Source organism: Salvelinus sp. IW2-2015, unplaced genomic scaffold, assembly GCF_002910315.2.
Source record: "Salvelinus sp. IW2-2015 unplaced genomic scaffold, ASM291031v2 Un_scaffold2173, whole genome shotgun sequence".
Lineage (NCBI taxonomy): Eukaryota > Metazoa > Chordata > Actinopteri > Salmoniformes > Salmonidae > Salvelinus > Salvelinus sp. IW2-2015.
In genome coordinates, this window is record NW_019943504.1 from 41,862 (window position 1) to 52,624 (window position 10,763).

The 10,763-nt window shown below is 45.8% G+C and overlaps 1 protein-coding gene across 1 annotated transcript in view; it reads right to left on the reverse strand.

Annotated features, from left to right (window-relative positions):
• Window positions 1-10,763, reverse strand: part of LOC112073170 (soluble scavenger receptor cysteine-rich domain-containing protein SSC5D-like) — a 20,089-nt gene that overhangs the window by 5,883 nt on the left and 3,443 nt on the right. The window contains exons 2-3 of the mRNA XM_070440054.1: window positions 7,653-8,978; window positions 6,120-6,466 (exon numbers count right to left, since the gene is read on the reverse strand). Coding sequence (XP_070296155.1) covers window positions 6,120-6,466; window positions 7,653-8,587 — 1,282 coding nt within the window. The 5' untranslated portion in view covers window positions 8,588-8,978. The remainder of the gene's footprint in view (window positions 1-6,119; window positions 6,467-7,652; window positions 8,979-10,763) is intronic.

The window sequence follows — 10,763 nt, forward strand, 5'->3', positions numbered from 1 at the left end:
CCTGCATTGCTTGGCTGTTTGGGGTTTTAGGCTGGGTTTGTACAGCACTTTGAGATATCAGCTGATGTAAGAAGGGCTATATAAATACATTTGATTTGATTTGATTTGATGATACACACGAACATGAGATGATCCCTGGGAATCCACAGATCACCACTCCAACCCCCCCCCCCCCCCCAAAAAAAAAGAAATTCAAAACGGGTGAATTTTTCATTTAACGGGTGTTTGGTTGTATGACGCTCTCCCCTATTAATGCTTCTGGGAAAACGACCATTCTAGAATATATTGGTTTCACCAAAGACAATGATTGGGATGGAGAAAATATTGGTTTAACAAGCAGTTTACCAGACCACTGTGGGACATGTGGTAAAGAAGTAATGCACTAGATATGGAATAGGTTTCCATTTCATAATAACAAGGCCAGTGTCTGCTATACAGAACCAGACGAGAGCCAGGTCAGAGCCCCAAGTAGGAGACAGAATGTAGAGATCCTTTGTCAGATTTTGTACCATGCTTTATGGAAGACACAGACTCCCAGCAGAGGAAGGGAGCACTCCTTCTACCAGAGCAAAACAACGGATATTTATTTACAGAGGGATTCTACCGTTGAAGAAGTGGAGTGTATTGCAGGTATACAGGGCCTCTCCTCCTCCTACCTTCTACCCCTCTCCACGCACTCACACCAACAGCAGCACCCAAGCTGCACCAGCATATGAATCATATGCATCTCTCTCCTACACAAATATAACTAGCCAACTGTCTCCTCAACGTACAGACAGACAGCATCTCTCTCCCACACGCTAGCAAACTGTCTCCCCCTCAACGGTCTACCTAATGTACAGACAGACAGCATCTCTCTCCTACACGCTAGCCAATGTCTCCTCAACGTACAGACAGACAGCATCTCTCTCCTACACGCTAGCAAACTGTCTCCCCCTCAACAGTCAGCCAACGTACAGACAGACAGCATCTCTCTCCTACACGCTAGCCAAATGTCTCCCCCTCAATGGTCTACCTAATGTACAGACAGACAGCATCTCTCTCCTACACGCTAGCCAACTGTCTCCCCCACAACAGACAGACAGCATCTCTCTCCTACACGCTAGCCAACTGTCTCCCCCACAACAGACAGACAGCATCGCTCTCCTACACGCTAGCAACTGTCTCCCCCACAACAGACAGAACAGCATCTCTCCCCTACACGCTAGCCAATGTCTCCCCCACAACAGACAGACAGCATCTCTCCCTCACACGCTAGCAAACTGTCTCCCCTCAACAGTCAGCCAACGTACAGACAGACAGCATTCTCGCCTACACGTAGCCAAATGTTTCCCCTCAACGGTCTCCCTAATGTACAGACAGACAGCATTCTTCTCCCACACCTAGCCAACTGTCTCCTAACGTACAGACAGCATCTCTCCCCTACACGCTAGCAAACTGTCTCCCCAACATACAGACAGAGAGCATCTCTCCTACACGCTAGCCAACTGTCTCCCTACGTACAGACAGACAGCATCTCTCTCCTACACGCTAGCAAACTGTTCTCCCAACATACAGACAGACAGCATCTCTCTCCTACACGCTAGCCAACTGTCTCCCCACGTACAGACAGAAGCATCTCTCTCCTACACGCTAGCAAACTGTCTCCCAACATACAGACAGACAGCATCTCTCTCCTACACGCTAGCCAACGGTCTCCCAACATACAGACAAGACAGCATCTCTCTCCTACACGCTAGCCAACTGTCTCCCTACGTACAGACAGACAGCATCTCTCTTACACGCTAGCAAACTGTCTCCTCAATGTACAGACAGACAGCACTCTCTCCTACACACTAGCAAACTGTCTCCCCAACGTAGACAGACAGCATATCTCTCCTACATGCTAGCAAACTGTCTCCCCAACATACAGACAGAGAGCATCTCTCCTACACGCTAGCCAACTGTCTCCCCTACGTACAGAAAGACAGCATCTCTCTCCCACACGCTAGCAAACTGTCTCCCCCTCAACGGTCTCCCTAATGTACAGACAGACAGCATCTCTCTCCTACACGCTAGCAAACTGTCTCCCAACGTAGACAGACAGCATATCTCTCCTACACGCTAGCAAACTGTCTCCCCTACGTACAGACAGACAGCATCTCTCTCCTACACGCTAGCCAACGGTCTCCCTACGTACAGACAGACAGCATCTCTCTCCCACACGCTAGCCAACTGTCTCTCAATGTACAGATGGCATCTCTCCTACACGCTAGCCACGGTCTCCCCTACGTACAGACAGACAGCATCTCTCTCCTACACGCTAGCAAACTGTCTCCCCAATCTAGACAGACAGCATATCTCTCCTACACGCTAGCAAACTGTCTCCCCAACATACAGACAGACAGCATCTCTCTCCTACACGCTAGCCAACGGTCTCCCAACGTACAGACATACAGCATCTTTTGGTTCCAGACTTTCTATCATGTATTATTGGTTAGTTAGAGCACCATATTTTGAGAGCCCTTTTCAGCACTAGGTGGTCTTTGTAGCCCAAAGGAAAGGTAACTACCTTGTCCCCTAACAGGCAACCATAATCATGTATACAGTACTTTTTAAAACTAAACGTATGTGTTGGTTTGTTTGTCATGTAGATTGAACACCATGTGTGTTTCTCAATATGCATACTACCATGCGCCGAGCAGCTGCTCGCATCCGAACGCAAGGCACTACAGAGGGTAGTGCTGTACGGCCCAGTACATCACTGGGGCTAAAATTCCTGCCACCCAGGACCTCTAAACCAGGCGGTGTCAGAGGAAGGCCAAAATTGTCAAAAACTCCAGCCAAACCTAGTCATAGACTGTTCTCTTCTGCTAGCACAGCAAGCAGTACCGGAGCGCCAAGTCTAGGTCCAAGAGGCTTCTAAACAGCTTCTACCCCGAAGCCATAAGACTCCTGAACATCTAATCAAATGGCTACCCAGACTATTTGCATTGCCCCCCCCCCCCCCAATTTAACACTGCTGCTACTCTCTGTTATTATCTATGCATAGTCACTTGAATACCTATATGTACATATTACCTCAATTACTCGACTAACCTTTGCCCCCGCACATTGACTCTACTGGTACCCCCTGTATATAGTCTAGCTATTGCATTTTACTGCTGCTCTTGAAATATTTCTTACTTTTATTTCTTACTTGTTTAGGTATTTTCTTAAAACTGAAAATACTTTAGTAGTTTAGCTACCACTAAAGTTAGCTAGCTTAGTACTACTAAAGTTTAGCAGCTTAGCTACTAAAGTTAGCTAGCTTAGCTACCCTAAAGTTAGCTAGCTTAGCCATACTAAAGTTAGCTAGCTTAGACACTACTAAAGTTAGCTAGCTTAGCCACTACTAAAGTTAGCTAGCTTAGCTACAACTAAAGTTAGCTAGCTTAGACACTACTAAAGTTAGCTAGCTTAGACACTACTAAAGTTAGCTAGCTTAGCCACTACTAAAGTTAGCTAGCTTAGCTACCCCTAAAGTTAGCTAGCTAGTAGTATCAGCTACACTACTAAAGTTAGCTAGCTTAGACACTACTAAAGTTAGCTAGCTTAGACACTACTAAAGTTAGCTAGCTTAGACACTCTAAAGTTAGCTAGCTTAGCTACCCCCTAAAGTTAGCTAGCTTAGACACTACTAAAGTTAGCTAGCTTAGACACTACTAAAGTTAGCTAGCTTAGACAACCTACTAATGTTAGCTAGCTTAGACACTACTAAATTTACTAGCTTAGCACTACTAAAGTTAGCTAGCTTAGACACTACTAAAGTTAGCTAGCTTAGACACTACTACAGTTAGCTAGCTTAGCCACTACTAAAGTTAGTAGCTTAGCACACTAAAGTTAGCTAGCTTAGCCACTACTAAAAGTTAGCTAGCTAGACACTACTAAAGTTAGCTAGCTTAGACACTACTAAAGTTAGCTAGCTTAGACACTACTAAAGTTAGCTAGCTTAGACATACTAAAGTAGCTAGTTAGACACTACTAAAGTTAGATAGCTTACTACATAAAGTTAGCTAGCTTAGACACTACTAAAGTTAGCTAGCTTAACACCTAATGTTAGCTAGCTTAGACACTACTAAAGTTAGCTAGCTAGCCACTAACTAAAGTTAGCTAGCTTAGACACTAAACTAAAGTTAGCTAGCTTAGACACTACTAAGTTAGCTAGCTTAGCCACTACTAAAGTTAGCTTAGCTTAGCCACTACTAAAGTTCGCTAGCTTAGCCACTACTAAAGTTAGCTAGCTTAGACCTACTAAAGTTACTAGCTTAGACACTACTAAAGTTAGCTAGCTTAGCCACTACTAAAGTTAGCTAGCTTAGCTACCCTAAAGTTAGCTAGCTTGACACTACTAAAGTAGCTAGCTTAGACACTACTAAAGTTAGCTAGCTTAGACACTACTAAAGTTAGCTAGCTTAGACACTACTAAAGTTAGCTAGCTTAGACACTACTAAAGTTAGCTAGCTTAGCTACCCATAAAGTTAGCTAGCTTAGACACTACTAAAGTTAGCTAGCTTAGACACTACTAATGTTAGCTAGCTTAGACACTACTAAAGTTAGCTAGCTTAGACACTACTAAAGTTAGCTAGCTTAGACACTACTAAAGTTAGCTAGCTTAGACTACTAAAGTTAACTAGCTTAGCCACTACTAAAGTTAGCTAGCTTAGACACTACTAAAGTTAACTAGCTTAGCCACTACTAAAGTTAGCTAGCTACTTTTGTTAGCTCAATTTAAATGTAGCTAAATAATACAAAAACAAAACGGTTAACAGTTAATTGCTTTACTGACAATAATGCAGTACTAAACCAAATCAGATGTTTAGATCTACAAATGACATTTAGCTAACAATAGTACAGAGGGTAACGTGATCCAGCAAAGTCCAGCATAGATGAGCAGCCGACATGTTATGATGCAATTTACTCTAAAAGGTCAAAGTAATGCAGTAGCATTGGTGGCAGTTCTTTTTAAATGTAAAATGTATGTGTTCTCCACACTCTTGTCCTAATAAAACATACTCAAGAGAATGCCTCAGTCTGTGAATGGGTCAGTCTGTTATATCTGGAGTATTTCTCCGTCTTATCCGGTTCCTGTGTGAATTTAAGTATGCTCTTCTCTAATTCTCTTTCTCTCTTTCTCTCTCGGAGGACCTGAGCCCTAGACCATGCCTCAGGACTACCTGGCCTGATGACTCGTTGGCTGTCCCAGTCCACCTGGCCGTGCTGCTGCTCCAGTTTCAACTGTTCTGCCTGAGGCTATGGAACATGACCTGTTCACCGGACGTGCTACCTGTCCCGACTGTTGTTTTCAACTCTCTAGAGACAACAGGAGCGGTAGAGATACTCTGAATGATCGGCTATGAAAAGCAACTGACATTTACTCCTGAGGTGCTGACCTGTTGCGATACTCTGAATGATCGGCTATGAAAGCCAACTGACATTTACTCCTGAGGTGCTGACCTGTTGCGATACTCTGAATGATCGGCTATGAAAAGCAATGACATTTACTCCTGAGGTGCTGACCTGTTGCGATACTCTGAATGATCGGCTATGAAAAGCCAACTGACATTTACTCCTGATGTGCTGACTGTTGCACCCTCGACAACCACTGTGATTATTATTATTTGACCCTTGGTCATTCTACGAACATTGAACATCTTGCCATGTTCTGTTTATAATCTCAGAAGAGGACTGGCCACCCTCATAGCCTGGTTCCTCTCTAGTTCTTCCTAGGTTCTGGCCTTTCTAGGGAGTTTTTCCTAGCCACCGTGCTTCTACACTGCATTGCCTGCTGTTTGGGGTTTTAGCTGCGTTTCTGTACAGCACTTTGTGACATCAGCTGATGTAAGAGGGCTTTGTAAATACATTTGATTGAATGCCTCGAAGAACGCACTCAGACATGAGAGTGTGAAGTATGGTAGTATGTGTAGAGAAACACCTCATGTTAAACTGTTCAGCAGTGGAGTTTGTGGTCTACCAACACACACACACACACACACCACACACACACACACACACACACAACACACACACACCACACACACACACACACACACACCACACACACACACACACACACACTAAAAGGTAAGGTAATGACTTACTGTCTGTGGCTGTGGTGGTGGTGGTGGGGTTTTCCAAGGTGGAGCTGTGAAGTCTCTCTGTCCTCTCTCCTCCATCCTCCTCCAGTCTCTCTTCTCCATCTCCACGAAGCTGGCCCTGTCCCGGTGAGATGGTTCGCGTCACAGCCGTGTGTGGGTGTCCGTTTGGGGGTCTGTGGGTGCGGGGGTCTGGGTGGTGACTGGGGTTCGTTTGGGGTCTGCGGAGTGCGGGGGTCTGGGTGGTGACTGGAGTACGTTTGGGGGTTTGGGGCGTGTGGGGGTACGGCGTGGGGTCTTGGGGGTTGAGGTTTGCGTTGATCCCGTACAGGCACCGGGGGTGGGGGTGAAGGCTGTGGGGTTAGGGTCGTATGGCTGTCGTGTTGTACTGGTACGATTATAAGACTGGGTCTGAACAGGCGACTGGTACGGAGGGTATGGCTGTGTTGGTTTTGGTGGCAGTGGTGGCCGTATGTCAATTAGCCTATCAGAAGCTTCTAAAGCCATGACATCATTTTCTGGAATTTTCCAAGCTGTTTAAAGGCACAGTCAACTTAGTGTACGTAAACTTCTGACCCCCTGGAATTGTGATACAGTGAATAATAAGTGAAATAATCTGTCTGTAAACAATTGTTGGAAAGATTACTTATGTCATGCACAAAGTAGATGTCCTAACRGACTTGCCAAAACTATAATTTGTTAACAAGACATTTGTGGAGTGGTTGAAAAACGAGTTTTAATGACTCCAACCTAAGTGTATGTAAACTTCCGACTTCAACTGTATTTACCCAAGAGAGCATATAGCTAGCTACAGTATGTATTGGATAACAACACAATCATTTGGGCTTTTTTGGGCTTGGACTCATTAAATGTATTAGACATATACATATGTCTCATCAGGCTCATGTAGCTTCAGGTTTGAATATTCTATCAAAGCTCTAATCAAATCCTGACAGTGGCCTATTTATATGTTTTATAATGCTTTTGAATGACACTTCCAGTTTTGTCAGGAAATACCGAGTTACCCGGGAGAAAAGTGATTTATTCTCGGGATGGAACATTTGTAAAATACCGGGGGAAAAATATTAAACTCTAGCTCCAACTCTTACCGCAGCATTGTTGTTGCCAACCTCTTGTTGCATCTATCTGATCACTGCAGACTGCAGAGTGAACAGCAAGAAGGTGTTCGTGACTCCGTGGTCGAGCAAACACTCTCTCCTTGATTTTACAGAGGGTTAGGTGTCACATTTAACAAACCAAACATTGAAATACCGTTATAGAAGGTAAAGTAAAAAAACACGAAACCGGTCCGTGCATCAATACCTGTTTACAGTGAAATAGGGTGTACCGTCCAGCCCTTTTGTCAGGTAGCTTGAAACACCATGCTAACTGTTGAGCAGTGGAGTCTGTGCTCTTAAAGGTAACAGACACACACACACACACACACACTGAAAGGTAAACGTAATAACTTACTGTCTGTGGTCTTAAAGGTAACAGACACACACACACACACACAAAAAGGTAAACGTAATGACTTACTGTCTGTGGCTGTGTGGGTGGCTGGTGGGGTTTCCCAAGGTGGAGCTGTGAAGTCTCTCTGTCCTCTCTTCCTCCATCCTCTCCAGTCTCTCTTTCTCCATCTCCACGAAGCTGGTCCCTGTCCCGGTCGAGATGGTTCGCGTCAGCCGTGTGTGGGGTGTCCGTTTGGGGGTCTGTGGGGTGCGGGGGGTCTGGGTGGTGACGGGGGTTTGTTTGGGGGTTTGGGGTGTACGACGGGGGGTCTTGGGGGTTTGAGGGGTGTGTTTATCCCATACAGGTACCGGGGGTGCGGGGGCCGGTATGGCTGTAGTGTTGGTACTGGTACTATAAAAGGACTGGGTCTGAACCGGGCGAACTGGTACGGAGGGTATGGCTGTAGTGTTGGTACTGGTACTATAAAAGGACTGGGTCTGAACCGGGCGAACTGGTACGGAGGGTATGGCTGTAGTGTTGGTTCTGGTACTACTACAGGACTTGGTCTGAACCGGGTGGACTGGTACGGAGGGTATGGCTGTAGTGTTGGTTCTGGTACTACTACAGGCCTTGGTCTGAACCGGGCGGACTGGTACGGAGGGTATGGCTGTAGTGTTGGTTCTGGTACTACTACAGGCCTTGGTCTGAACCGGGCGGACTGGTACGGAGGGTATGGCTGTGTGGCTAGTTTTGTTGGTGGGTGGTGGCGGTGGGCAAGGTGGCGGTGGGGGTTCAGGGGGTAAAGGTCGCTGGCGGTCCAGGCGTAGATCTTTATTCTCCTGGGCCAGTCGGTCTAACTGGACCTCCAGCTCATCGATACGGTACCTCTGGGTGTCCAGGAGCTTCTGCTGGCTCTCTATGATGTTGTTGAGCTCCAGGAGGTACTCCACGGCCCGGTTAGGGTCCACGGCCCGGTTAGGGCTCTCTGGGCTGCCCTGGCCGTGGCCCTGACTAGCCTCCATGCTGCTGGTCTGGTCCTGGTCTCAGTAACCTCACAGGTGATAGGCTAACTGGCTAGCGAAGGGACCAGTCCTGAGCTGTGATAGGCTTTGGTTAATGAAGGACCAGTCCTGAGCTGTGATAGGCTTTGGTTAATGAAGGACCAGTCCTGAGCTGTGATAGGCTAACTGGCTAATGAATAGACCAATCCCGAGCTGTGATAGGCTCACTGCAATGCCCTCCCCCCCACCGGAAGGACGTGGGGGGGAGAGGGGCGACTTTTAAAAGGTCCTTCTAGAGGATCAAGATGTTATAGTTCCTGGTTTTGCCCTGCCAGAGACGTCGGTTGGCGCCTTGAACATCCGGTTGGTCCAATCAGGTCAGGTGATCTTGAAGGGGTCAGAGTCCCATCTTCTGAAATCATATGAGACAATGTCACCAAGTCAGATTGTCTACAAATTACTGAGTTATATCCAAAGAAGCAGAGGAGTTGAGATTAACTGATGATGGAGGCTGACAGATGAGGCCCTGATCAAAGTGGATAGACATCTTTCTATCTCAGGTTGTATAGTTTAACAGACAGGAAGGATGTATGAGGTCATGGAACTCTTCCACATTTATCCTTCCTGGTCTGTTTAGAACACTTCTTGAATAGCATCAACTTTGAATCTACATCTATTCAAAATAAGAAGGAAAAGAGCATGTCTGTTTCTGTCACTGCTCAGTAGATAAATGATGATTTCTCTGTCTAGCTTTATATTCCTGAGTACGTGTTATATTATGTGACAGTTTATCTCACAAATTGTAGTAAGGTCAACAACGTCCTCTGCAATCCTCTGTTGGAAAAGAGCTCTTCTTTCTCTGTGTCATCCATTCCAAGAAAAAGGCAAAAAAAGAAAGGAGGAAGAGGAGGGGTTGGATCCCGAAAGGACAAATAAAGATCAGTAAAAACACTCACACTGCGGTAGCCGAGTAGTTTAAGCTTAGCAGGTAGGAGTGTCTCCTCTGGGTGAATGTGTGTTAATAGCAGGTAGGAGTGTCTCCTCTGGGTGAATGTGTTCTAATAGCAGGTAGGAATGTCTGCTCTGGGTGAATGTGTGTTAATAGCAGGTAGGAGTGTCTGCAGTAGGAATGTCTACTCTGGTGAATGTGTGTTCTAATAGCAGGTAGAAGTGTCTACTCTGGGTGAATGTGTGTTAATAGCAGGTAGGAATGTCTACTCTGGGTGAATGTGTTTTATAGCAGGTAGGAGTGTCTACTCTGGGTGAATGTGTTGTTAATAGCAGGTAGGAGTGTCTACTCTGGGTGAATGTGTGTTTAATAGCAGGTAGGAGTGTCTGCTCTGGGTGAATGTGTTCTAATAGCAGGTAGAAGTGTCTACTCTGGGTGAATGTGTGTTAATAGCAGGTAGGAGTGTCTACTCTGGGTGAATGTGTTCTAATAGCAGGTAGGAGTGTCTACTCTGGGTGAATGTGTTCTAATAGCAGGTAGGAGTGTCTGCTCTGGGTGAATGTGTGTTAATAGCAGGTAGGAGTGTCTACTCTGGGTGAATGTGTTCTAATAGCAGGTAGGAGTGTCTGCTCTGGGTGAATGTGTTTCTAATAGCAGGTAGGAGTGTCTACTCTGGGTGAATGTGTGTTTAATAGCAGGTAGGATTGTCTACTCTGGGTGAATGTGTGTTAATAGCAGGTAGGAGTGTCTACTCTGGGTGAATGTGTGTTAATAGCAGGTAGGGGTGTCTACTCTGGGTGAATGTGTTCTAATAGCAGGTAGGAGTGTCTGCTCTGGGTGAATGTGTGTTAATAGCAGGTAGGAGTGTCTCCTCTGGGTGAATTGTTTCTAATAGCAGGTAGGAATGTCTACTCTGGGTGAATGTGTGTTAATAGCAGGTAGGAATGTCTACTCTGGGTGAATGTGTTCTAATAGCAGGTAGGAGTGTCTCCTCTGGGTGAATGTGTGTTAATAGCAGGTAGGAGTGTCTCTCTGGGTGAATGTGTGTTAATAGCAGGTAGGAATGTTCTCTCTGGGTAGTGTGTGTTAATAGCAGGTAGGAGTGTCTGCTCTGGGTGAATGTGTGTTAATAGCAGGTAGGATGTCTACTCTGGGTGAATGTGTGTTAATAGCAGGTAGGAGTGTCTCCTCTGGGTGAATGTGTTCTAATAGCAGGTAGAAGTGTCTACTCTGGGTGAATGTGGTGTT